This window comes from Ursus maritimus, unplaced genomic scaffold (assembly GCF_017311325.1).
Source record: "Ursus maritimus isolate PB19 unplaced genomic scaffold, ASM1731132v1 scaffold_10, whole genome shotgun sequence".
Lineage (NCBI taxonomy): Eukaryota > Metazoa > Chordata > Mammalia > Carnivora > Ursidae > Ursus > Ursus maritimus.
The window spans coordinates 12,617,298-12,644,325 of record NW_024423344.1 but is presented as its reverse complement, the minus strand read 5'-3'; the positions used below and the strand labels follow the sequence as shown (position 1 = coordinate 12,644,325).

General features: G+C 33.9%; 1 protein-coding gene across 1 annotated transcript in view; it reads right to left on the bottom strand.

The window, feature by feature from the left end:
* PDS5B (PDS5 cohesin associated factor B) overlaps nt 1-27,028 on the bottom strand; it is a 186,857-nt gene that overhangs the window by 105,243 nt on the left and 54,586 nt on the right. The window contains exons 2-7 of the mRNA XM_040621970.1: nt 13,622-13,748; nt 10,263-10,466; nt 6,878-6,964; nt 6,677-6,774; nt 5,918-6,044; nt 212-292 (exon numbers count right to left, since the gene is read on the bottom strand). Coding sequence (XP_040477904.1) covers nt 212-292; nt 5,918-6,044; nt 6,677-6,774; nt 6,878-6,964; nt 10,263-10,466; nt 13,622-13,729 — 705 coding nt within the window. The 5' untranslated portion in view covers nt 13,730-13,748. The remainder of the gene's footprint in view (nt 1-211; nt 293-5,917; nt 6,045-6,676; nt 6,775-6,877; nt 6,965-10,262; nt 10,467-13,621; nt 13,749-27,028) is intronic.

Here is a 27,028-nt window from a genome sequence, read left to right as displayed (position 1 = left end):
ATTTGAAAGAAGCAAATGAATGAACAAACAAGGTGAGAGCTAACTTTCCATATAATAATAAATGAGAATAATTTTAAGGAGAAAGAAAATATATTATTTAGTGATTAAAACAGTACAAAATTTAAAAGTATGTACCTGCCAAAATTTTGCTTCTAGCTATCTTTAAAATGTTGGCTAATCCTTTTGACAACCAATTATGAGAAAGACTTACATTGGTAATATATGGTTCAATAGCTTGAGCTGTCCTCTTCAGTAAAGCCTTTGCCAAATCATATGCTTGCTTGTTTAGATTCTGAAAAACACAAATATCTATATTATATATCTCTAACTATGAAAAACAAAATATTAACTGTATTCCAAAAAGATACTCCTGAGTAAATGAATGATGAAACTAAAACTCAATTAGAATAAAAGAGAAGGCAAAGCCACTTTTCTTCTTTTGAGACTAACTGGTCTACCTAGATCATAAGCTCCCTTCCAAGAAAGGATAATTATATTCTCTTCCTATCTCATTCACAGCATAAGGTAAACCACATAGAAAAGACCAATAAATGTTTATTAGAAGAGGAGACAGTCATTCCAAAACCAGTCCCGAAGTCAAATCAGCTCAGCTGAGTACAAATACAGATTGTTTTACCCCAGGTCCAGAAGAACCAAAACATCCTGAAAGAATGAACTGGGTTCTAATGTGAACAAGAACAGGGGGACCACAGGTGGGGAAAGATGAGAGTTTGGGGCAGCTATGGGACAGCAGATATACTCAAGCACATCTCAGAGCATAGATAAGGTCAATGATACAACAAGAAACATAACAAACAGTAAAATATGAGAAGAAAAAAGGTACAAGAGAAAATATCGTAAGAAAACATGTTTCTAAGAGATTCTGATGATAACAAAAACAATCAAGACCAAAGATCTAAAAGAGAATTGCTCCAATTTAAAAACATTACAGGAAACAGTATCTACACTGTAGATATCCTGAAACTCACATTTAGCATATTTTTAGATTTACCTGCATTGATGCTTCCATTGAATTATTTCCTTTCCAACTGCTGTTTAGTATTTTACCATATAATATACTACAGCTTATTTACTCATTCTCCTATTCACAGACATTAAATTGTATGTCTTATACATGCTTCCTTGGGCATATAAGAAATAATTTTTTGTAAATTCCACCTCTGCCATTTTTCACATAGGCTTTTTTGTCCTTATTTATTTGTAGTGTTTCTCTATAAATTCTACATACTAAACCTTTGTCAATTTTATGTATAACGTATCTTAGCTTATATTTGTCTTTTCACAATGTTCATGGTATCTTAGAGAAGTTTCTAGACTTAATGCAACCAAATATATCAATATTTTACTATTTGGCTTGTGCTTGCTGTATCTTTCTTAAGAAATTCTCCTCCACAATGAGATTTAGATGTTGCTTTATATTTTGAAATACAAATTTAAAGATTTTTCAGATTTAGATCTTTATTCTACCTGTAATTTATTTTTATGTATGGTGTAAAATAATATTATTTCCCATATGGATATCTGATTGTCCTAAAACCAGTCATTAAAGTGTCTGTTATTCCCTCCAGTGACCTACTATAATATCCACATTCTCAAGTTTCTATATAATTATGCATCCACTTGTAAATTCTCCATTACTTCCATATGTCCCTTTGTCTATTACTGCCTGATTATAGTCAAAGGGATATATGGAAACAGAGTCTTAACACCAGGTGGTAGAATTAAGTCCACACTTTCTATTCTCCTTCAAAAATGGTTAGCTATTATTGGCCATTTGCTCTTCAATGTGAATTTTAAAATCAGTTTGTCAAATCACCCACACACAAACCTTCTCTTTTGATTGGATTATCTATTCCTATGCAGAAATCTGGCATCATTATGATACTGAGTTTTCCATCCCATAAATATAACAAATCACACAGCATATTTAAGTCTTTATACTTTTTAGTCAACTATGATTTAACATAAAGTTGCACATTTCTGTGAAATTTCTAAGCAGCTCAAGTCTTTGTTAACACTACAAACTTATTAAATTATACTAACAGCTTTTCATATATTGAACTTATATCTAGCACCTTGCAGAATTTTCTTATTTGTTCTAGAAACTTATCTGTATATAGTTTTGTGTTTTCTGCATATTATCCGCAAATAATTTCAGTTTATTTCTTCTTTCTGATCCTTTTATCTTTTATCCCATTTTATTCCACTAACATAAGACCTTTAATTAATGCTGATTAGAAATGGCAGTGTTGCCTTTTTCCTGAGTAGAAGTGTTACTAACCTTCAAAAAAAATGCTCCAGCATTTCACCATTAAGTACAGTATCATACATACCCTTATCACTTTATGGAAGTTCCTTGCTATTTCAAATCTGCTAAGAGGTTTTATCATAAATTATACTGAATTTTATCACATGGTCTTTTTCAACATCTATTGATATTTTCTTTGATCTGTTAATTTACATAAAAATCTTAGTCTATTGTTAACATTTTCTAATGTTAACCCATTCTTAATTTCCTAAAATAAAGCCAGTTTGCTCATTATCAATATTAGTTTATACCATTCCAAATGCTACTACTCTATGTTGAATTTATGTCATTATGACTTTAAATTAGCCTATGATTCTTCTTACTTGCTTGGTTTTGTCTAGTTTCCCTATGAAGATTATATCCATTCATGAAGTAAATTGTGGAGCATTTCTTCATTTTCTATAATCTGGAAAAGTTTGCTTGATATTAAGATTATAATGCAATTCAAATGATTAGTAGGTATCTCCTGACTCATTTTCAGTTCTTTTGTGGTAAGTTTGTGTTCTACTGCTGTTGCTTTTATTATGGTTGCTATTGTTGTTTGGGAGGAAGGGATTTTGTTCATTTTATGGATATAGTATTTAAAACCAATTAGATCTCTTTTGCTGGTTAAAGGTTATTCAAGATTTTCTCTCAAGACAAATCTGGCAAGTTACACTTTCTAGGAATTTCTTTTACCTAATTCCAAATATGTTAGCATAAAATATTCTTCATGGAATTATACTTTTATTTTTTTTAATGTCTGCGGTTCCCATTTCATTCTAAAAGTGTATATAGATACCATCTCCTTTTTCCTGATTCAACTTGCCAAGGATTTGTTTATTCAATACATTTTCATATTGCCAGCTTTGAGATTCTGTGAAATGTCACTTTTTTTTTCTTTTAAAAATTTTATTTATTTATTTGAGAGACAGTGAGAGAGAGAGCGAGCGCGTGCGCGCAAGTAAGCATGAGCCAGGGGAGAGGCAGAAAAGCAGACACCCTACTGAACAGGGAGCCCAATGAGGCACTCGATCCCAGGACTCTGGGATCATGGCCTGGGCTGAAGGCAGACACTTAACTGACTGAGCCACCCCAGGCACCTGTCACTATATTTTCTATTTCATTGATTTCTGTATTTCATTCTTTTCTTCCTTACATACTTTGTATACTCTGATATTTTTATAACTTCTTGAATTGGACACTTACCTAATAAAACTAATTTTAAAAACATTTTAAGTTGTATCCCACAAGTTTTAATATGTATCATTTTCATTATTATTTCTAAATATTTTATAATTGCCCATCAGGATTTATTCTTTCAATAAATTATGGTTGCTATAAACTTGTTTTTGTTTCAAATCCTCAATATTCTTATAAACTACTGATTTACTTAATTTATAATCACTGGGAGAAGTGTTAAAATGGCCCACCAAATTTTGAGTTTGTTTCTTTCTCTTACTTAATAACTCTTTCAATTTATACTTTATATATTTTCAGCCTATGTACAAACCCTATATATTTTCAGCCTATGTACATGCAAGTTTGAATACCTTCTTGAGAACTAAACCCTTTATCCTTCGACAAATTCCTTCTTTACACAGTAAAGACTATTACATCTAATATCAGTACAAGCTGCTTCAGTTTTCTTTCAGTTAGTACATTCCTGGCAAGTCTCTTTTACATCCCTTCAAAAGCTCTCAACATTTTTGCAACAGTATTTTGTTCTTATCTCTTATTGAAGAGCTGGATTATTTTCAATCAAATCTGACAATGTTTTAAGTTGTAAATTTAGACCATTTACATTTACTGTAATTCTTCCTTTTACTGTAACCCTGAAAATTTTAATATGAATACTTCAAGTTAGAAGTTAATCAATAGCTATATACTCTTGATCACCACCAAGATTAGATCACTCATTAACTCCATTAAGCCATTCAATCTTATATGTTATTCATATTCAGTAGTTCGGGACCATTTTGTTAATCTCTTTAATCATTATAATTACTATTGCCACTTTTTTTTTTTTATAGATCAGTTCTTATTGAATGCATTTCTTTGTTCACCATTATGTCTTCTTTCTTGCTTCTTTTAATTCAATTTCCATCATTCTACAGCACTCACATAGTAGTTCTTTCAGGACGAATCTTGACAAGTAAATATTTAATGTCTTAATTTCACTCAAATTGGATATGCAACTACACACACATACACACACAAATGCACAATTATTTTTTCTTAGCACTTCGGAAATACAGTTCTATTATCTTCTGGCATCTATCCTTGCTACTGAGAAGTGAGCAATCAGTTTAATCATTATTCCTTGGTGAGAGCTATGTCTTTTCCCTCTGGGTGCTTTACAGATTATCTTTGGTTTGGTGTTGTATAATTTCTACAGGATGTTCTTAGACTGGGATTTGTTTTTATTTATTCCTCTCATGACACTTGCTACTTAACCCATAAATTCATGCTTTTCGACATATCTGGAACATATTAAGCAAATTCCTATGTACACATTTCTTCTCGACTTTCTACTTTGTGTTCTGAAATCACTACTAAATATATTGGTCCTTTTTATTCTATTTTTCATGTCTCAGTATCTTCTATGTTTCCTTTATCTCACTTTATCTGTGTAATTTCCTCTGATCTGTCTCCCAGTTCTCTAAACGTCATTTTATAATCCTACAGAGATCTTAATTTCAATGACCATATTTCATTTCTACCTTTTTCCTAAACTTCTCCTTTCGTATATCTAGCTATCATGTTTTTAACTCTTATTTGTACGTATTCGATCCCTTTAAGCATATGTTATCTTAAATTCATTTAAGGGTATTATTTTTATCTAATATTTATTTGAATTTTTAGGTCTATTTGCAGTATCTGACTTTCAGCATTGATGGACTATCTTCTTTGAGAGTCTGGGAAATATTAAATTATGAGGTCATTTCCATTGAAGCACTATTTGTATAAATGTCATATACCTATAAAACTTAGATTATATCTTGCAAAAAGGTCTTCAGTTTGCACAGATCTTTATACTGGTGACTGGTCCCTCTCTTTAACCTCTCTCTTTTGTCTCTTTCACAGAACCATTATTTATTTCCAACTGTTTACTGGAGAGTTAATCATTTTCAAAGGACATGACACACAAACACACATCTTGATTAACATCACCCAGGGAAAAAACACTGTCATCAGCATATCCTTTTGTCCACAAATTAGTAAAGAATTCCCTTTTAATTTCACCCCTCCTCTCCATCTACATTACTGCTGTTTTTCACTTAAGGCTCTAACTGGTTTCAGCATCTCCTGACATGTAAAGTTTTGTGACAGCATGGAAGTAGCTATCACTCCTGAAACATACCCTATACAAAACTGAGTTATTACAGATATTTTATCACATAAACTACGTCTATTTAATTTAATTAGTAACAAGTGTACCATGTTTTATTAAGCATTAAGCATGACTAATATTAATATTAATCAATTAAAAAAGATTCTCCAAAACTATGGTTGAAGCAGGAAAAATTATATTTAGAGCATAAGCACAAGCTCTTGACCTTAATATTAATGGGCTCTAGACATACTTCAGTACATACTGCTACTTACCTTATGGGCAGGTACCAGATTTACCAAAACTGTATCCAAAAGCTCCTGAGATACTGTATCACCTTCACAAATAATAGAACTCATGAGGTCTACCATGTGCATATGAACTTTCTGATTGTGGCCATTGCTGAAATTCAAAATAGACATTATAAACTGTACAGGATTTACTCATAACATGGTGTTGACAAACACTACACTTTATAAAACATGATATTAAAATATTAATTAAATCAAATTCCATATATTCATTTAAAGTTTCCCTCTCCCAAATCTTACAGTGGTATCAAAAATATATTTTTAAACTACATTTCTTGGATTATTTTTCCCTAATTTTAACCAGTCTCACAATCAAAAGTAATTAAATCAAATGTCATCTTTAGTTTTACCTTAAATTCAGAAAATCAAATTGCCTTGAAGTTGATTCCAATAGGTAATATTAAAGAATACACAAAAAAACCTCAACTATTTACATGAATCAGAGAGTCGGTAATATTTAATTAAAAGGCAAAAATATAATCCAAAAAACATTTTTTTTGGCTATAGGTTGCCTTATACCATTCTTGTGTATACCTTATAATACAAAGTTAAATTCTATTCATTTTTAAAACATCTATAAAAATAATGTTAATGAGTTCTTAAGTTACAACTCTTAGGCTTCCATATATTCATCATAACAAACACAGTTTATGCATATTCACCTGTAAGTTCTAAATTCTTTATATTTAAAAAAATGTTACATGCCTAGTAAAATAAACTTACTTTATAACTGAAAATAATGTTCTGTATAATTGGGTAAAAATTTCATTGCTATCTTCCAACTCAAAGCATATGTTATACGACTTGACCCAAGCAATGTTCTAAAATAAAAAGAAAAAAAAATGAAAGGTAAACACTTTAATTAGTAAAAATATACAAGCACAAAAACCAATTTAAAATGTCTTCTCGAGATACATTGCTTACCTCAAGTAAGTAAAAATACCTATTGAATTGTGGGCTCTTTGTGTCTTCTAGCCCCTTCAACTGCCTTGTTATAAACATAAATATATCCTTCAAGAAAAAGAGACAAGGTATTATTTAGATTATGAATTCTAAATGAAAATACTCACTAACCTCCTAAAGCTAATTCAGTACTCATGTGTATTATCTACCATGATAAATTGTAAAGAACCGCGGGGGGTGGGGGGGATGACAACACGGGACAAGACTGTATTTGGCTGGAACTTTTTAAAAGAACCTTATCATATAAAACCTTATCACATAAAACACTAAATATCTTATTACCCTTCACAGGAAAATAGTAAATGATTTACCATGATCTTAGAGAATGAAAAACTTCATCTTCAAACAAGTTAAAAAACTAAACCCAAAAACTAGTAAACCAAAATTTATCCTATTATCAGTATAACAAAGGTTATATTTATAATGTTATTAGTATTAGTATTACATACTAATAACAAAGGTTATACTAATAATGTGACTGAGAGCTAATTAGGTTTGCTGGAACAGTACTATATAGGTAATTATACAGCAAAAACACAGTTTAGGAAACTTAAAATTCCAAAATAAATCACCAAGTGAAAACACACTAGATCACAGAAACTTAGAAATTTTAAAAAGAACTGGAGAAGTTAACTTTCAAGCTACCTACCTAATCATTATAATTACTTGTTTTTTTTCCCCACCATTTCTCAATCTGTCTCTATCTGTTGGCTTTTGATTTTTTACTACGTCTTCCTTTTGTACCTGGATAGAGATAGGTTCAATGTCCCTTTAAGGCAATTTTTATGGAGATGATGTTCTTAATATTCTGGAAGAGGGTAAAATTATAAAAGCTAATTCTGCAAAGAAATCATGCCAATCAGGGGCGCCTGGGTGGCTCAGTCGTTAAGCGTCTGCCTTCGGCTCAGGTCATGATCCCAGGGTCTTGGGATCGAGGCCTGCATCAGGCTACCCCCACTTGACGGGAAGGCTGCTTCTCCCTCTCCCACTCCCCCTGCTTGTGTTCCCTCTCTCGCTGTCTCTCTCTCTCTAATAAATAAAATCTTTAAAAAAAAGAAAGAAATCATGCTAATCAATAAATAAATATAAATAATATTAAATAAATAAAAAGAAAAGAGAAAAATGTGTCCCTTATAAGTAAAAGGATAAGAATATTTTTAAAAGGGAAGAAATATGCAGTTAACTGACTAGCTTTTCAAAAGAATACTATGGTAAGTACATCCTTCAAAAATGGTTACTTTGATAGTAGTACTGTACAAAATACATCTTTTGTGAATAAATCCTCCTAACTAAAGACTGTGACTAAAAGAAAACCAAGTGCCACAATGACTATCTGGAGACAAAAGACAACAGCCACTCATTTATAACCTCTCCAACGATCACTGACCTACACATGAAGCCAAGTATATAAAAAGGGTTTTCTGATGATGATAAACTTACAGTGGAAATATGAGCATCAAAGTGTCACAGTTTTCTACTATTGCTACTACAGACAAAGAAAAATACAAACTTTGTGCTAATCAACAGTGAAAACTACTCCATACACGTTTAGAGAACACCCTGGAAAAGAATAGTTTTTAAGTACTACCCCCATAAAAGAAAAGAGTCACTTAAAGAAGACCAAAAAATCTGAGCAGAAAAAGTTAAGATACTGTAAATTTTGGGGTGCCTGGGTGGCACAGTAGTTAAGCGTCTGCCTTCGGCTCAGGGCGTGATCCCGGCATTACAGGATCGAGCCCCACATCAGGCTCCTCCGCTATGAGCCTGCTTCTTCCTCTCCCACTCCCCCTGCTTGTGTTCCCTCTCTCGCTGGCTGTCTCTATTTCTGTCGAATAAATAAATAAAATATTTTTTAAAAAAAAAGATACTGTAAATTTTTCAGCTATGGAATAATCCAAAAAGACTCTACTTTAATCACAGCTCCTCAATATTCTTCTTATAAACTGTCCTGTTATAAAGAGAACAGAGAGGTAGGTATTCTCTGGGGAGGACTTTTCATTACCCCAAAGCCCTGAGAGGTAGAAGAAACCTGCAGCAGCACTCTTAAGACCTTCCTCTTCATAAGAATGCCAACAAGACACCGGTAAGGAAGAGCCTCACAGGCCATCTCCAAATTAGAGGTCTATAACTAGAAAACAAAATATATACCTGGGTACACAACTCCACAGACCAGCTCATGATACCTACTTAAACCTCTGACCATTCTCAAATTTCATACTTCAATTCTACCTTCAGGTGACAAATACTGTCCCTATCCTGAGATTCTTTACCAATTAAAATAGTAAACAATCATGCCCAAACCAGTTTGGGCATTCCACACCAGAATTTTGGCAGACTTGATCAAAGTTATCAGGAATCATATCAGGACTCTTTTTCATCACTGTAAACCCAGTTCCTAACACATAATTTAACATCAATACTTGTTAAATGAAATAAACCTATATTGCCATCATTTTCTCCACACTGGTATTAATAATCTTCCTATAGACTCATTCTCTAACCCACAATTTCCACAATTATCTCTTTCTTTTAAAGATTTTATTTATTTGAGAGAGAGAAAGTGAGAGAGACCACAAGCGGAGGGGTGGTGCAGAGGGAGAGGGAGAGGGAGAAGCAGACTCCCCACTAAGCTGGGCTCCATCCCAGGACCCAGGGATCATGACCTGAGCTGAAGGCAGATGCTTAACTGAGGAAGCCACCCAGGCACCCCCACAATTACCTTTTATTACTAATGGTTTTTCTAGTTTTCCAACCTGTTTTATTCAATATCTTTTTGCACAGCTCTAGTTATTTCACACTTTCTAGCAGCTGGATTAATCATGCTATTCCCCTTTTATCATCTTTTAAAGATTTTCTATTCATATGGCTTTACTTACAACTACTTTAACCAAGTACTAGGTGTCTTTTCTACCTGTTCATTAAAATTTTGTTCACTGTATTTCCTTCCAAGCAATTCACACCACACACACATTAGGACTCATAGAGTATAAATTCAGGCTTATACTACATACTATGTTTTAAATAACGAATACGGTCTTTAGTATAGATGTTCAAAAGGGAAAAGGGAGTATCCCCCCACCCCCACCCCCCGAGTGTCACTGAAATAGAACTAATGATAATATAAGAAATATAGAATACACTGCACTAAGCTACTTCCTATCCTAAAGATCAAAAATTGTTTTACAAAAGTAAGTACTAAATGAGGGGTGGGGGAGTTCTTTAAAAAAAAAAGAAGTTGTTTAACAAAAGACTGCTGCAGTATCTAAATACTTTAAGTCCCAATTTAGTTACAAACATAAATTGAAAGTATCAGTCAATCCTGGAAGTTCTTTAAATCAGTACTTGCCTTTAGTTTATCAGGGGATGTATAAGGAGCTTCAGGAGCATAAATCCTGAAAATATCAGCAAGGCAGCAGGCTACCAGTAAGCGAACATCTTTGTCAGGATGCTTGAGGAAAAAATCTGAAGCAAGATGTAAAGCTAGGTTTAAATAAAGCTCCTTTTCTTCTTCAGAGTCCTGGTCCATATCCATGAAAGTTTTCACAACCATCTATTCAAAAACAAAATAATGAAATAATGAAATCCTTCATGCAAAAATAGTCATTTGAAATAACAACCATATTAACTGCAAAGATTAACTTCCAAATAAATAATATACAGTACTTTCATTTTTCCCCTCTAAGTGTCTGAGAGAAAAGATCCTTCTCAAACTACAGGAAAAATAACTTTTCTTTAAAAGGGTAAAATACTTTTCATGTACCCATCATACCCACTAACCAGATAAAAAGTTTAAAACTAGCCTTACATGGCGTTTCTGTTCTCACTTTCACAATGGACTAAAAGGAATATGTCTGTCTTCAAAAGAGCAACCCCTCTTTATAATATATCTACTCCTTTTATTATACTTCTAAAGAAAAAACCTAGGAAAAGAAAAAAACAATTTATTTTTCCATCTGACCCATAAACCACTCCAGATACATGGACTTGTATATTCGGCTAAAAGACAATAAACAGATTAAAGAAAGGATGATGAAAATGTATTCCTAAACGGTAAAAAGCTACCACGAAGTGACTACCATAGCATCCAACAAAGTATTTTTTGTGCCACAGTAAAAGAGAACATGACATGGACAGTTTATTAGTAGGATTCAAATGGCATATATGGAGTAAGCAGAAAGAACCTATAAGAAATGGTTCCTTTTTCAAAAACATTTATATCAAAGAAGTAGGACAGAAATAAAAATGGTGAGGAATGGTACTCGTTGAATTCTATGAAGAGCTTTTTCTAATTTCGGTATTAGTTGTCACAATGAACCCTCAGTCCACAGTATTCTTACCTCAAATGAGGCTTTAAATTGCCTAACTTGACAGGAATACACATTTAAATAACCCTAATGGAAAGGTGACCATCTGGCATCCACTAGGTGGTGCTGCAAATACTAATCAACAAGAGGGGCTGGCCACCAACTATCAATTTACCTATGACCTGGTCCTTGAAAAATATAAGGATTTCTACTCTGCTATAGAGCTAGATTTCTTTTTTTTTTTTAAGATTTTATTTATTTATTTGACAGAGATAGAGATAGCCAGCGAGAGAGGGAACACAGGGGGAGTGGGAGAGGAAGAAGCAGGCTCATAGCAGAGGAGCCTGATGTGGGGCTCGATCCCACAACGCCGGGATCACGCCCAGAGCCGAAGGCAGACGCTTAACTGCTGTGCCACCCAGGCGCCCCTAGAGCTAGATTTCTGAGTAGTAAGTTCTCCAATGCCTTCTTGGGAAAGTGTTCCTCACAGGGAGGACCCTCAGTTCTACTATGCCAGATGCCAGAACCAACCGTAAACTAATCCCTCCAGTCTGGCACTATAGTTAGTTTATGGGTACAAGGTCCAGGACTACTCTCCTCACTTTCTAATTTTATTCTTTTAAGATATATGCTTTGATGGCCTAGGCATATCATGAAAAGAGACAAAGAAAAAAAAACCTACATGCAGGAAACCATGTCTTTTTCTAGAATCTGTTCACAAAAGAGAGGTTCAGTATATTTTGAATAGAATATTATAGGAAACTCTATAAATTAAATAATAAATAATGACACCTTACATGTTAACAAACTGTTTTAATTTATGAAACTTACTCTTATAACAGTACATACCAAAAATAGTACTGTCAGCCCACATTAAATCCTTTTTATATTTCTCTAAGAAGATTGCTAAAAATAGTGGGTAAGTGTAAATTAGATAAATAAATGAAGAAAAAGTATATTAACTAGATTACTGCTGGGCATAAATGTCTAAAAAATAATGAAAACATATTACAAACACTAAATGTGAACACTGTGGAAATCATTCCACCAAAACTAACAACGAAGTTTACACAAGGGCAAGATAATGAGAATTCCTCAAAACTGTCTACAACTCAAATGGTGTTATTAAACTCAATTGCTCATGTGTAAGTCATCTATTAAAGAAGATGTCTGAGGAAATAACATCTCTAAAAGATAGGAAATGTTAACCAAGTATAGTTTCTTCATTTAACAGTTTCTTAGAAACAAAAGAGATGTTTACCTATCATTGCTAAAATATAAACTAATCTGAGGAAATAAAGTATTCACTTCTCTAAAAACTCAATAGGTCAAGGGAATGTAGATACAGAGAAATGAAAAGTGTCACATACAAAGGATTTGTAGCTTCACTATTTTTAACAAAACAGACACAAGTTCCTAACTAGCACATATCTGTAATTTTCATCTGCTCAAAGATGTCTTTTCCTTTGAATAAAAAAAAAATGTGATATCTGACATTCTAATACTTTATGCACAAAACTAAGACTTTATGTGAAATTTATAAGTATTAGAGTCCTTTTCTTCTAATAAAAATAAACCACACAGCAACAGCTACAAAACAATACTTTGCTTTAAGGCTCCAGGGTCTTCAATGATTAATTAATGCAGGTTTTCCAGTCTTGGAATAGAGACAAATAATAATGTATCAAGCAACATAAATGTCTAGGTAGATACAATTTAGAAGGGGAAAAAAATGCTCAAAAATAAAGAACATCTCAACTAATAAATCAGCTTAGCCTTCTGCTTGGCCACTCTGTTCCTTTAACCATTTTACAATCACAGGCACCATCACTGCCCTGAACAAAAGGTAAAATATTGTTCAAACACATATAAAGAGACTCTAGCCATACACAGACCACCTCATCTATGGAAGGTCACCATCAATCCTGATTCACTGCTGCCATGTTAGAAGCAGAGAGAGAAGCTGAAAGTAAAGCTCTTTAACCTACTCTAAAATAACTTACAAGTAAGTAAAATACAGCCCAAGTGCTCAGTACAAAGACTTAAAACTTCCTTTCTTAGGTTAAAATGATTGTTTTTGTAAAATAAATGAGATATAGGACAAAGGAGAACTTTATACAGACAACAATGAATGTAAGAGTACTACAGATTTATTCTTTATACCCAAGTATAGGAGGCCCTAGAAAATCTAAGCTTCACCTTTCCAGTTGCTCTCCTATTAACAGTAGCTAAGGAAACCCTACAGTTCTTCACCTACTTCCACTCTCCTCGATCCTTTCCCTGCCATTTTTAGCTTTTATTTGTTTTTAAGGTGCCCAAACAAAATACAGCCTTATGTGATTTCCACAGGTAACCGCCCACCCTAAACAGATGCCCCAAAACGTAACACAATTTTACTCACCTTTAACCGTCTCACCATCTCTTCTTTAGATATTTTATCTGAGATTTCCTTGACACCAGGAGGATAAGTAATTTTTCCATCATTGGTTCTTGTCTTTGAATGAGCCATGATGGAAATATTTTTACCCCTAAAACAAGAAAACTATTAGAAGCAAACAAAAAAATAGGCATAAACAAAATTAATAATAAACATGAAAAGTAACCTGTCCCCCCAACCAAATAATTTAAAAATACTTCCTAATTTATAGTAACTCACTTAATGAATTACTAATTAATGAAAAATTTTATTAAGCATTTCCCCAATTTTTTTCAGTTGTATTTTCACTTCCATTTCTACTAATGGTTAAGTTGGGTTATTTGCAGTAACCCTCCAACTACAAAAACTATAAGTAACAGAAAACAAAAACATCCAAAATAAGCTTATTTGTTAAAGCACCAAAAATTACATGTCCCAAATAAAAGAATACAGGAATCCAGAGAGGTAAATGGAGCACTGGAGCATTATATCCATTAACGCCCTGAGGGCATTGCCAAACCTGACAAATCTAGAGTTCAATTTTGGTGGTCTCATGAGGGAAGGGGGACAGAGGTAAATCTTAACCTGTCAAGGCAGAACATCAAATAAGAGACCCTCCTGACATTAATGCACAATACTACCCCGTCTCCAAAAAGGTAATATCCACAAAGATAAGCCAGAAATCAACATGAGCCCTGCCCTCAATAACAGCCACAGTGAACAGCAGAGAAAACTACCTCGGTAATAAGCAGAGCAACATAGTAACAGATGCAGCTAACTAGTTTTTGCCATAGGCTTGCACATTTGCTATAGTTCACATTACCTAAGTTATCCAGAGAACCTCAACACATGAATGCAGTGACCCCTGACTGGTAGTACTACCAAGCACCAAATGTAAGTCAAATTCTATACCTCAAAGAATCCCCACCATGAGGTTTCTAGGACAATGAGCATTATCAAATCAAAAATAAGCAAGCACCTAAGGAAACATGGCACTATGTACAAGAATCAGCAGAAATACGAGGCACGAAGACAGGACACACAGACTTCAGATATTAGAATTCTCAAACAGTTTACAAAACTACTATATTGTTTTAAGGAAATAAAAGTCTAAAGTAACTCAAGGAATAATTACAAAGAGCAAACTAGAACAAAAAGTCGAACTTCTAAAAATGAAAAATGAAAAACCTGAAATTAAAAACTCGATGGACAAGTTTATTAGCAGATTAGAAAAAGCTATGAGAATTAGTGAACTGGAAGAGAAATCAGGAGAATAAAAGGAGAAGAAAAGACAGAAAAGTTTAACTTACGATTCATGGGAGTACCAAAAGATAAATGAAAGCAGAGGCCCCATCTGAGTAGAACAGCATGAAATATCAATCCACAAATTCAAGAACCCACACAGAATAAAACTCAAAATAATAATAAGAATTGTAGAAAACAAACAAAACCTTAAAGCAATCATATTACTTTGAAAGGAACGGTATGTAAACTAATAAATCAGCACAATATAAGCCAGAAGACAGCAAAATGTCATCCTCAATGTGGGAAAAGAAGGTAACTGCAAAGCTAAAGTTTACATCCAAGGAATATAATTTTCAAGAATATGATAAAATACAGACAAATTAGCCAAACAAAAATTGGAAGCTATAAGTAAATATATATAGCACTTACAACATTGCTTAGCACATACTATGTACTTTATGCTATACATATATGATATATACAATCAGGTTTAAAACAAATCAAGACTTTAAAATTTCAATATAAGGAGCTTACAAAAACATTAAAAATACATGGATATGAAATGCTGAAAGTAAAAGGATGAGAAAATATACCATGCAGACACTAAACAATCCAATTGCAAAATAGGTAAAGACATGAACAGACATTTGAAAAGGAAATTCAAATGACAAATAAGCATATGAAAAATGTTCAACACCATTAATCATTAGGAAAATGCAAATTAAAACCACAATGAGATATCATTCCATACTATTAGAATAGCTAAAATAGAAAATAGCAATAACACCAAATATAGGAAAAGATGTGAAGAAGCTGAATCTAGACACTGCTGGTAGAAATGTAAAATAATATAACCACAGTTGAAAATAATCTGGCAGTTTCTCATAACACTGAACATGCACTTATCATACAAACCAGCAATTGCACTCCTGGGAATTTTTCCCAAGAAATGAAAGCCTGTGTTCATCCAAATCTGTACAAGAATATTTGTAAGAGTTTTATTCATATACCCCAAAACCGGAAGCAATCCAAAACCCTTCAATAAATGAATGGTTAAACAAATTCTGATAAATGCATACAATGAAATACTACTCAGTAATAAAAAGAACTGACTCACTGATACATGCAATAACTTACTGTCACTACGCTTATTGAAAGAGCCATAGTGTCATATAGCCAATGCTATATGGTTTCATTAATTTAACATTCTCAAAATGACAAAATTATAGACATGGAGAACAGATTAGTGGTTGCCAGTGTACACAGATGAGACTAAGAGGTAGCATTATGGAATTCCTTTACAATTCTGTGTCTTGACTGTGATGGTAATGACATGAACCTATACACAGGATCAAACTATACAGAACTACACAGAGACAGAGAGAGAGAAAAAAATATTATTCAAAAACCTGGGAAAACTGAATAAAATCAGTAATCTAATTAACAATATTATGCCAATGTCAATTTCCTTATTTGATACTGTACTTCAGTTACATAATGTCACCACTGGCAGAGGATGAGTGAAGGGTTACAGATTTCTATGTACTATTTTTGCAACTTTAAACCTATAATTATTTCAAAATAAAAAGGTTTAAAAGCAAACCAATCAACTGTATTCATATGGATAGCAAATAAAAAGTTTAAAAATATAATTTACATAGAAGAGCATAAACTACTTACAAGTTGATCTAACAAAAGATGTAACTTTTACAGAGAAATCATAAAACTTTACTGACAGAAATTAAAGAAAACCTAAATAAATAAAGAGAAACCATAGACTGGACTGAAAATTTCAAATACCATAAAGATAGCAAATCTTCCCAGTTAATTATGTAGTCAATACAACCCCAATCAAGCCCAGGTTTTGCTTTTAAAAGAAACATGGCAAATTTTTAAAAAATTTATATGTAAATGTAAAAGGCAAAAATAGCAAGATACTTGAAAAAAAATACTGTAAATGGATTTGTTCTCAAATATTAAAACCCATTATAAAGCTAAAGTAATTTAGACGATGTAGTACTTACTGGTGCAGAAAAATAAAAGGATCAATGGGAAATATTAGCCTAGAAACAGACCCTTCATGTTTTACACATGAAATTTAATATATGAAAACAGCAGCAGTGCATATCAGTAAGAAAAGAGCAGAGAGAACAAAACAAAAAGTTCCAAATATTGCCTAATATTTTAATAATATTAAGTCTTCCAATCCATGAACACTGGTATCTTTCTATTTATTTGTCTTATTTCTTTCACCAACATATTGCAGTTTTCAGTATATAAGTCTTTTACTTTCTTGGTAAAGTTTATTGTGAAGTAACTTTTTTCTTTTTGATACTATTGTGAAGGAATTCTTTTGTTAATCTCCTTTTCAGATAGTTCACTGATAGTATATAAAAACGTAACTGATTTTTGCATGTTGATTTTGTATCCTGCAACTTAACAGAATGTATTAGTTCTAAAAGGTTTTTTTGTAGGGTCTTTAAGGGTTTTCTACATATAAGATCATGACATCTGTGAATAGGGAATTTTACTTCTTCCTTTCTAATTTGGATTCCTTTTATTTCTTGCCTTTACTTTACTGCCTAAATGCTCTGGGTAGGACTTACAGTACCATGTTGAATAAAAGTGGCAAGAGTGGGGATCCTTGTCTTGTTCTTGATCTTAAAAGGAAACTTCCTATTTTCACCATTGAGAAATGCAAATCAAGAATAAGGTATCACTTTACTCCTGTTAGGATGGCCATTATCAAAACAAACAAACACACAAAAGCTAACAAGTGCTGACAAACATGTGAAGAACAAAGAATTCCTGTACACTGTTAGTGCAAATGTAAAATGATGCAGCCACTATGGAAAACAGTATGAAGTTTCCTCAAAAAATTAAATACAGAACTACCATATGACCCAGCAATCCTGATCCTGGGTATATATCCAAAAAATGGAAATCAATAACTCTTAAGAGGTATCTGCACACCCATTTTCACTGCAGTATTACTCACAATAGCCAAAATATGGAAAGAACCCAAATGCTCATCAAAAGATGAATGGATAAAGAAAAAGAGTTTTATACATATAATAGAACATTATTCAGGCTTAAAAAAGAAGAAAATCCTACCATTTGCAACAACACGGATGGACCTGGAAGACATTATGCTGAGTGAAATAAGTCAGTTACAGAAAGGCAAATATACTGCATGATTCCATTTATAGAAGGTATCTAAAATAGTCAAACTTATAGATGCAGAAAACAGAATAGTGGTTGCCAGGAGGTGAGAGGAGAAAATGGGGAGTTGTTATTCGATGGGTGTAAAGTTACAGTTATACAACATGATTAAATTCTAGAAATGCTCTGTACAACATAGCACCTACAGTTAATACAGTGTTGTGTACTTAAGAATTTGTTAGGAGGGTAGATTTCACGTTAAGTGTGTTCTTACCAAAAAAAAAAAAAAAAAAAAAAGGTAAAGGGACACAAAGAAACTTTTGGAAGTAATAACTGTGTTTATTGCAAGTGACGGCTGTGTGGTAATGGTATCATAGGTGTTGTATGTAATATGTATGCAGTTTTTTTCTCTGTTATCAGTTACGGTTCAATAAATCTGTTCCATTTTTTTTTTAAGATTTTATTTATTCATTTGAGAGAGAGAGAGACAGCCATTGAGAGAGGGAACACAAGCAGGGGGAGTAGGAGAGGAAGAAGCAGGCTCCCAGCAGAGGAGCCTGATGTGGGGCTCAATCCCAGCACGCCGGGATCACGCCCTGAGCCAAAGGCAGATGCTTAACAACTGAGCCACCCAGGCGCCCGCTCGTTTCATTTTTTTAAAGATTTTGTTTATTTATTTGACAGAGAGAGCACAAGCGGGGGGAGGGGCAAAGGGAGAGTTTAGCAGGCTCCCTGCCGAGCAGGGAGCCCAATGTGGGGCTCAATTTCAGGACCCTGGGATCATGACCTGAGCCAAAGGCAGAAAGAAGCTTAACACACTGAGCCACCCAGGCACCCCAATAAATCCATTAAAAAAAAAAAAAAAAGATTGGGGCACCTGGGCGGCTCAGTGGGTTAAGCATCTGCTTTTGGCTCAGGTCATGATTTCGGGATCCTGGGATCAGCCTGGCATCAGGCTCCCTGCTCAGAGGGGAGTCTGCTTCTCCCTCTTCCTCTCCTTTTGTGATCTCTCTCACTCTCTCTGAAATAAATAAAATCTAAAATTAAAAAAAAAAAAATAGAAGATTTTCAAGTACCCTCTGGGAAATAAAATGCTTTGCCCCATCTGCTGGGAAAAAATAGGACGAGTTGGGGGGGGGGAAGGAGGAGGAAGAAAAATAATGATGATGATGATGATGATGATGATGATGATGATGATGATGATGATGGCGGCGGCAGCCGGTGGGCAGTTAGATTTCCAGAGATATGTCTGAGCTAGGGACAGATCTGGGAATCCTTGGTGTTAAAACAGGGGCACAGTTGAGAGCATTCAGGAAATCTTGTAAAGTGAGAAGAGATAAGAGAAGACACATCTTTACAATACAGACAAAAAAGAGCTTGCAAAGGAATCTGAAAATGATCAAAGAGGTAGGAAGAAGATGCAGAGAAGCCATATCAGAAAGTGGGGGGAGGGGTACACCAAGTTTCAATTCAAGACAAGGAATGGCCAACAGTGCTGGACTCGACTGAGACCTCAAGATGAAAAAACTAAAAAGAATCCACCGAAGGATTAACTGTAAATTGGCATGAGGAATCTTACAGATGAAAATGTTCTAAAACTGAATTATGGTGATAATTGCACATCTCAGTAAATTTGCCTAAAAATCACTGAATTGCACACTTGAAACAGGTAAAATTTATTAATTTTATGCTATGTAAATTATAGTTCAATAAAGTTTTAAAAAGGTCTGAAATTTTTTTCGAGTTCTGAGACACTTTAATACCTCACCTCCCCCCCAAAAAATGACATCATACCTATACCTCACACCTTACACAAAATGAATTCCAGGTAGATTCGTGACCTAAATATAGAAGCATAATACAAAAACTTTTAAGATATAATAGAGAAGAACAATTACATGACCTCAGGTTAGGAAAAGCAAGAACCAACTAAGGTCATAGTTATGTTCCTTCAACCAAAGAAGATATTTAGCAAAGGCCCAGAACAAATATTTCAGGGGTAGGTAAATAAAATATGACAGGATTCCCAGTTTTCCACAGAACCTGGAATGCAAGAAAGTCTCTGCCTTGCCTTGACAGAAGTAAAAGATGATGTTGACCATTCCTAACAAAAGATACACAACTGTGACCACAGACTGCAACTAAATAATGTAAACATGGTGTCTTTGTAAAATAAACTCACCCACATAGTCAAAAAAATTTGTCATGGTCAAAAATTGGTCAAGTGCTTGTTACTTGCGTAACTCTTTAGCAGTGACTATAGGGCAAAATGAGTAAGACGGATCTCAAAAAGCTATTCAAAAACATCCCGCTCAATAATTAAATGACAATAAATTCTAAAATTATCTTAACAGAAATAACAAGCTTGGAAAATACAAGATTGAAAGAAAGCCTACTTCTGTAAGTGAATGGGAGTGAAGTTGGTAATAACATAGAACAAAAAAAGGACCTAGAAAACAGTTCGTAATGTGTCACTAATCTAGAGAAGAGTTCAGTATTCGTTATTTAGGATCTAGAAGTATGACTGAAGGAAAAGGTGGAAGGAAGTAAAGGGAGCTAAGGAGGAAAAGATAAGAGCCAACAAAGGGGCAGGTCTACTCAGTATGCACTTCAGTTTTACAAACAACAGTACTGGTACAATAGAAATATCTCTGTTAATATATATAAGCTTTTCTTCAGAATAAGACATATTTACTGGCCCTGGTCTACCAAGCAAACTCTATGTACCTTAAAGTCTCAAATCTATAAGTCTATGATTAAACTTCCCCTGACTTCTCCAAGCAGAGCAAGGCTCCTCCCCCTACAGCTAAAAAACTCTGAACACATCATAATTAGCATTTATCACATCATATGTAGTGAACTTACTCTATGGTTCTCTTACTAGGTTGTAAGCTCTGTAAGCCAAGGGTAGTATATCATTTTTACACTAGCATCTATTATAGAGCCTAGCACAAAGTAGGTACTCTGGAAATCCTTGCAGAATGAATGACCAGAACTATTCTAAGAAATGGTGGCTACTGGGGTGCCTGGGTAGCACAGTCATTAAAGCGTCTGCCTTCGGCTCAGGGCGTGATCCTGGCGTTCTGGGATCGAGTCTCACATCAGGCTCCTCCGCTGGGAGCCTGCTTCTTCCTCTTCCACTCCCCCTGCTTGTGTTCCCTCTCTCGCTGGCTGTCTCTCTGTCACATAAATAAATAAAATCTTTGAAAAAAAAAAAAAAAAAGAAATGGTGGCTACAACAGGCAATACAAACCACAGAGAGGCAAAATCAAATACAGTAAAACCAGTTAGGAAACTGCTACAAAATTCCAGGTAAAGAGGAGGAGGTGACTGCAGGCAATCATGGGAAAACAAGAAAATGGATTCAAAGACTTATGCATGATTTTAAGAAAGAAGCAGGAAAAAAAAAAAGAATAGAGAAGTAGAAGATGGTTACAAGATTCAAAGCCTTTCTTCCTGAAAGTCAATTATTTAAATATTTACTGAGACCTTACTTGGTGCAATATACTACGCTAGACACTAGGAATGCAGTAACAAGCAAAATATAAAAAAATCTCTGCCCTCATCATAATGGAGATAGGGAAAAACCAGAGAGAGATCAAGTCTTGGAGGAAAAAATTGGTCTAGAAGGCAACTAAAAATGTAGATCTGAAGTTTTAGAGAAAAATCAAGGCCAGAAAATATTTTAGGACCATGTATAGCTCATGTTTTATGAATTTACAAGATCAATTAAGAAAATATGTAGGATTAAAAAAAAAAAGAAAATATGTAGGATTAGCTAAAACACCAACACTGAACCTTGAAGAAATATCTATAATGATATGGGGAGGGGATAGGAAGAGAAAGAGAACAGAGTCAGAAAAGGTAAAAAAGCAAAAAATAAATATTTTTAAGCCTAGGGGAAAAAAACTGAAAATGAAGGGGTGGCATACAGTGCTCATTATTTCAGAAATACGTACACCTGAAACACAAAATGACCTCAGCAAATACTCCCTTGGACCTGGCAAGGTGGTCTTTAAGAAAGAAGTTTCCAGAGAATAATAGAAATAAACACCAAACTGCAACAAAAGAGAAAAAAGGTATAAAGAAGAAAGAGGGAAAGGGAGCAATACTGAGGAAGAAGGGAAGGGTATAGAAAATAAATAGGATCTTCAATTGTTAACAGAAATAAAAAATAAGACAGTGATATATAACTGTTCTTCTTAGGTTTAACAGACTGTCAAAGAAATCATCTGACATAATTTATTTCATCTCTGTGGAATTACAATTACTCACATTCAAGGTAGGGTGGATACACTGAAAATGAGAAAATAATAACTGTACTTAAAAATAATTTATATAAAACTGACTGGTCTCAGAATACATTTTATATACTAGATACACTATAGAACAAAGGAATAATTTCCTTCTCCATTTAAAATATACAGTTTTAATTTCACCAATTTATAGCAAAACCATGATAATCCAGAATTTCCCTGCTTTAGAAGGTCATGTGAAACTAATACTTTCAGAAAACAGTAATTTCATTGTATGCAATGTGCTGTTATATTTACATTTTTATGTTCAGTATTAACAATAAGTAAAACACAAAGTATTCTAATACTAAACAGCTTGTACAATCTTTGAATAAGTTCAAATAAAATGATCATTAATTAAAGGAAACATATCATAAAATTAAAAATCATACTGACAGTTCTAGGAACAAAATCAATGATATCATCATTCTTTACTCTGATATTATCAGATGTAAATAAATGTTAAGATGAAATAAGACTGAAGTAAAAATATTTAAAGATCCTTTCAGTGAATGGGAAAGAAGAGCAAAGGTAAGAGTAATAGAAATAATCATTTTCTAATTGATCTGAAAAGAGATAAAGACAGGCACCTGCCATTTTCATGATGAATTTGCTTAAAAGGCCAGTATGTGACAAGTTCAGGGTCACAAATCAAATCAAACCACTACTAGAATTCCTACTTGGCCATGTTCATTAAAAACTATTTTTCCTCCTGGGACTTTACTCAGGTAAAGGTGGAATTAGAAGGAAAACAAGATACGTGAAGAGTCCAGTAACTGCAAAAGGCAGACTTCCCACAACCAGTACCTCTTACAACCAGCAGATGGTGCCCTCCATAAAGACAACCCTTCCAATACATAGTCATTACAGAGAACATGAAGTTAGGCTTATTCTTAGGCCAGGGACAATTAAAAAGCTATTGTGAGTGTTTTCCAAGAGACTGAAATACAAATAAATTATGTTAATTTTCCCTAAGTATATAACCTTAAGGCCACGTTTACATATTTTCCAACTATTCAAACCAAAAGCTGCTTTTTTCCATATACAATGTTACCACTAAGCCACCATGCAACTTGAATTAATCTTTTTTAAATTCAAATTAAGTGCATTTAATAGTTATCCCTATGAGTTCTAGTAAAACAAAGTAATTTTAAATGGTTTAGGAAGTCCTTTCAGAAAGCAAACTCATTCTGTTCATATTTTTGGCAATGTTTATTTATAAAAGGTTAAATGTATTTCTTGCCTACGTTCTTTTTAAGGACCATCAATCTTACAGAAGGAAGTAAAGTTAAACTTAACTGGTTCAAACAGAAAAAGAGCCCCAGGTCCTAAAACATCTCAACTAGCACCAGTTTCTAATTAACAGTACAGAAAGTATTGTTAAATCTCTTTAAAATAGTATTTTTTATGTTAATGATAGTATCTCTCATTTACTGAATGTTTGGTATTTCTCTAGACAGTCATCAGCTCGATATCCTATCCAGTGGGGGAATAAAATCATGTATTCTTCTACGCACATCAAACCTCATGCACACATTCTTGCACAACCCCCCATTCTTAATAAACTTGCCTCCATTTCACTGAGAAAATAGAAGCTCTAACAAACAGGAACTTCCCTCAGTCTCCCATCACTAATCTACGGGCCTACCTACTGCATTTATACCCATTCTCTCATTCCTTCCTGTTATTAGAAAGTATGTTAGCCTTATATCAAAAATTAATCCCGTCACTGGAACACAAAAATCCCATCCTCTACGGGTTTATCAAAGACTCTGACTTCACTAGTTGTCTCCTCTTTCCTCTGCATAAGCATCCTCAGTGTCTACTAGATCCTTCTCTCAAGACCCAATATATTCTGTTCTTGAGTGGAAGGAATACTATAGCACTCCTGCTTAACTACAAATACCCCTCCAGCTACTACTGTCTTCTCTCTCAAATTACCTTCGCAGCCAAGCTTCTCAAAAAGTATTATTTTCTACCCTCACATCTTCAGTTCCCATCTACTCTTCATACTAACAATCTTGTTTCCAACATCCGCCATCTCCAGCAATAATGCTTTTGCCATAGTCATTGTAGCGGACTTCTAAAACAGCAACAGATTTTCCCTTCTCTGCATCTACACCCTTGCAATGTGACTTTGTTGCCCCTCCAATCAAGAAGAGTGTTTTTCCAGTCCTTGAATCTGAAATGATTTTATGACTTGATCCAATGGGACATTTGCCAAGCTTAGTGTTTCTGCCTTTGAGGTTACAGACTTTCTGCTCTTGGAACTCTAGTGAAGTGCAGAAGCCCAGAAGTTATCCCAGTTTTTGGAGCCAACTGAATCTCCTAATACTCAGGCCCAAACACCTGCACTTAAAAAAGGTTCCATGAGGATTTTTATATGCAAAGTTAAGTAACAATACATCTTAATAGCCAAAAAGTTAACCCAAATATCTACTAATTGATGAATGGATAAACAAAATGTGATATATCCATACAACAGAAAACTAACTACAAACAAAAAGGAACAAAGCAATGGTATACAAGACAACAGTGATGAACCTCAAAAACATTCTCCAAATAAAAAAAGCCAGACACAAAAAACTATATATTGTACAGATGACATTTACATGAAACATCCATAAAAAGCAAATAGATGAGTTGTTATCTGGGACTGGGACTGAGAAAGTCGTCACCACAAATGGACACCAGTAATCTTTGAAGAACAATGGTTATACACTCTAAACTTACTAAAAATCATTGACTTATACACATAAGTGTTTAAAGAAAACACAAAAGAGAACAATTCATTCTGTCAGATGGTAGAGAAGCTTGTCAGCAGCATATCACAGAGTTGGAATTTAAGCTGTGGAAGACAATAAAATGGCTAGGTATGGATTCTAGGATTCAAGGTAACTGGGAGGCAGAGGAAACACTGAGCAATGAAAAAAAAGCACAGAAATATACTAGGTCTGAAAAAACAAGCACACAAACGAACAAGTCAGGTATCTGTTATATATGCCTTTCTAGAAAAATCTCATTCTGCAAAATCACACTTTCAAAATAAAGGATAAAACACATCAGCAAAACAACAGCAATCCAAATAACATATAAGCAGTCTCCACTGCCATTTGTTCCCAGCATCATAATCAAGCTTTTCAGCCTTAAATATTAGAATTCAGGTTTTCTCCTTTAAGATATAGGCCCTTGAAGGTAGTACTGTACTACTAACAGAAAAAAATTCAGCAAAATTAAAAACAAGCCTTCAATTTTTTGTTAAATGGGGTCAGGGGGGAGCAGCCTCACAGATATTTCATTTGCACCTGAAGCTGTTCTAAACAGGTGAACACAGATTTGGGGATTCTTGACACTATTAAATCTCCTGCTTGTAAAAAAGGCAATTTTGCATCAGGATTTTCAGCCTTTTTGTTTGTTTGTTTGTTTTGCATCTATAGATCACTTTATATGATCACTTTAAAATATGTTACAGAACATATTTTTCTTCATAACACAATAAATCTAAACAATATTTTTTGTCAAATGTCTAGATCCAATATAATTCCAAACATAACAACATATGGTCCCACGATTTAAGGTTTTTTAAACTTCTACTGAGATATAATAGACATGTAACACTGCATTAGTTTTAGAGGTACAATATAATGTTTTAGTATATGTATATATTGTGAAATGATCACCAAAATTATCTAGTTAAACAACTTACAAATTTTCTTTTCTTGTGAAGAGAACTTTAAAATTTTTAAGTTTACAACACTGTAACTACAAAACCTTTAAGGTGAAGTTGTTAATTAAATGTTGCTCATTATAAATACTATATTACTTTTTTTTTTTTAAAGATTTTATTTATTTATTCGACAGAGATAGAGACAGCCAGCGAGAGAGGGAACACAAGCAAGGGGAGTGGGAGAGGAAGAAGCAGGCTCATAGTGGAAGAGCCTGATGTGGGGCTCGATCCCGTAACACCGGGATCACGCCCTGAGCCGAAGGCAGACGCTTAACCGCTGTGCCACCCAGGCGCCCCTATAAATACTATATTACTTTTAATTAGATAGAATTAATAACTGCACTTCATTTTAAATACAGTATGGTACGGTCCTTAGGTATCAATACAGATTGTATGTTTATGTACATTTTATTGCAGTCTTAAAGAGATACAATGTAGTATTATGCAAGATGTGCTAGATTTTTAATTTAAAGTGTAGGTCTCAAAAAAATAAAAGTACAGGTCTCTCTGAGTTGGCACTATTTAAGTTACTTACACCATGCACCTTATAATTGAACATAGCTTTCTTTAAACAATTTTCTTCTCAATTCCCTGGGTGAAGGAAGCTAAGGCTAGAGGAAGTAACAGAGATCCCCGATGAGATAAATGACCATACCTGACATGGTCTGAGAAAGGGTCAGGATATTTTCCATTCATCCATTTTTTCTCCCACTAAAGCATACTTTTCTTCTGTTTTCTATTATATTAACGGTTATTACCACAATCAAATTCTTTAAAAATTTAAGTTATGTGCCTTGTAGATGGAAATATAATTACTAAATTGGGAGGAGAATGATTGGAAGATAAATCTGGACTATCAAGTCCACCAAAAAGTTTAATTTGATGAAGTTCCCAGTAAATTTCCCTCTAATGGGAAAACATACCAAAACCAACATAGTACATAAATATTCAAAGATATTCCTT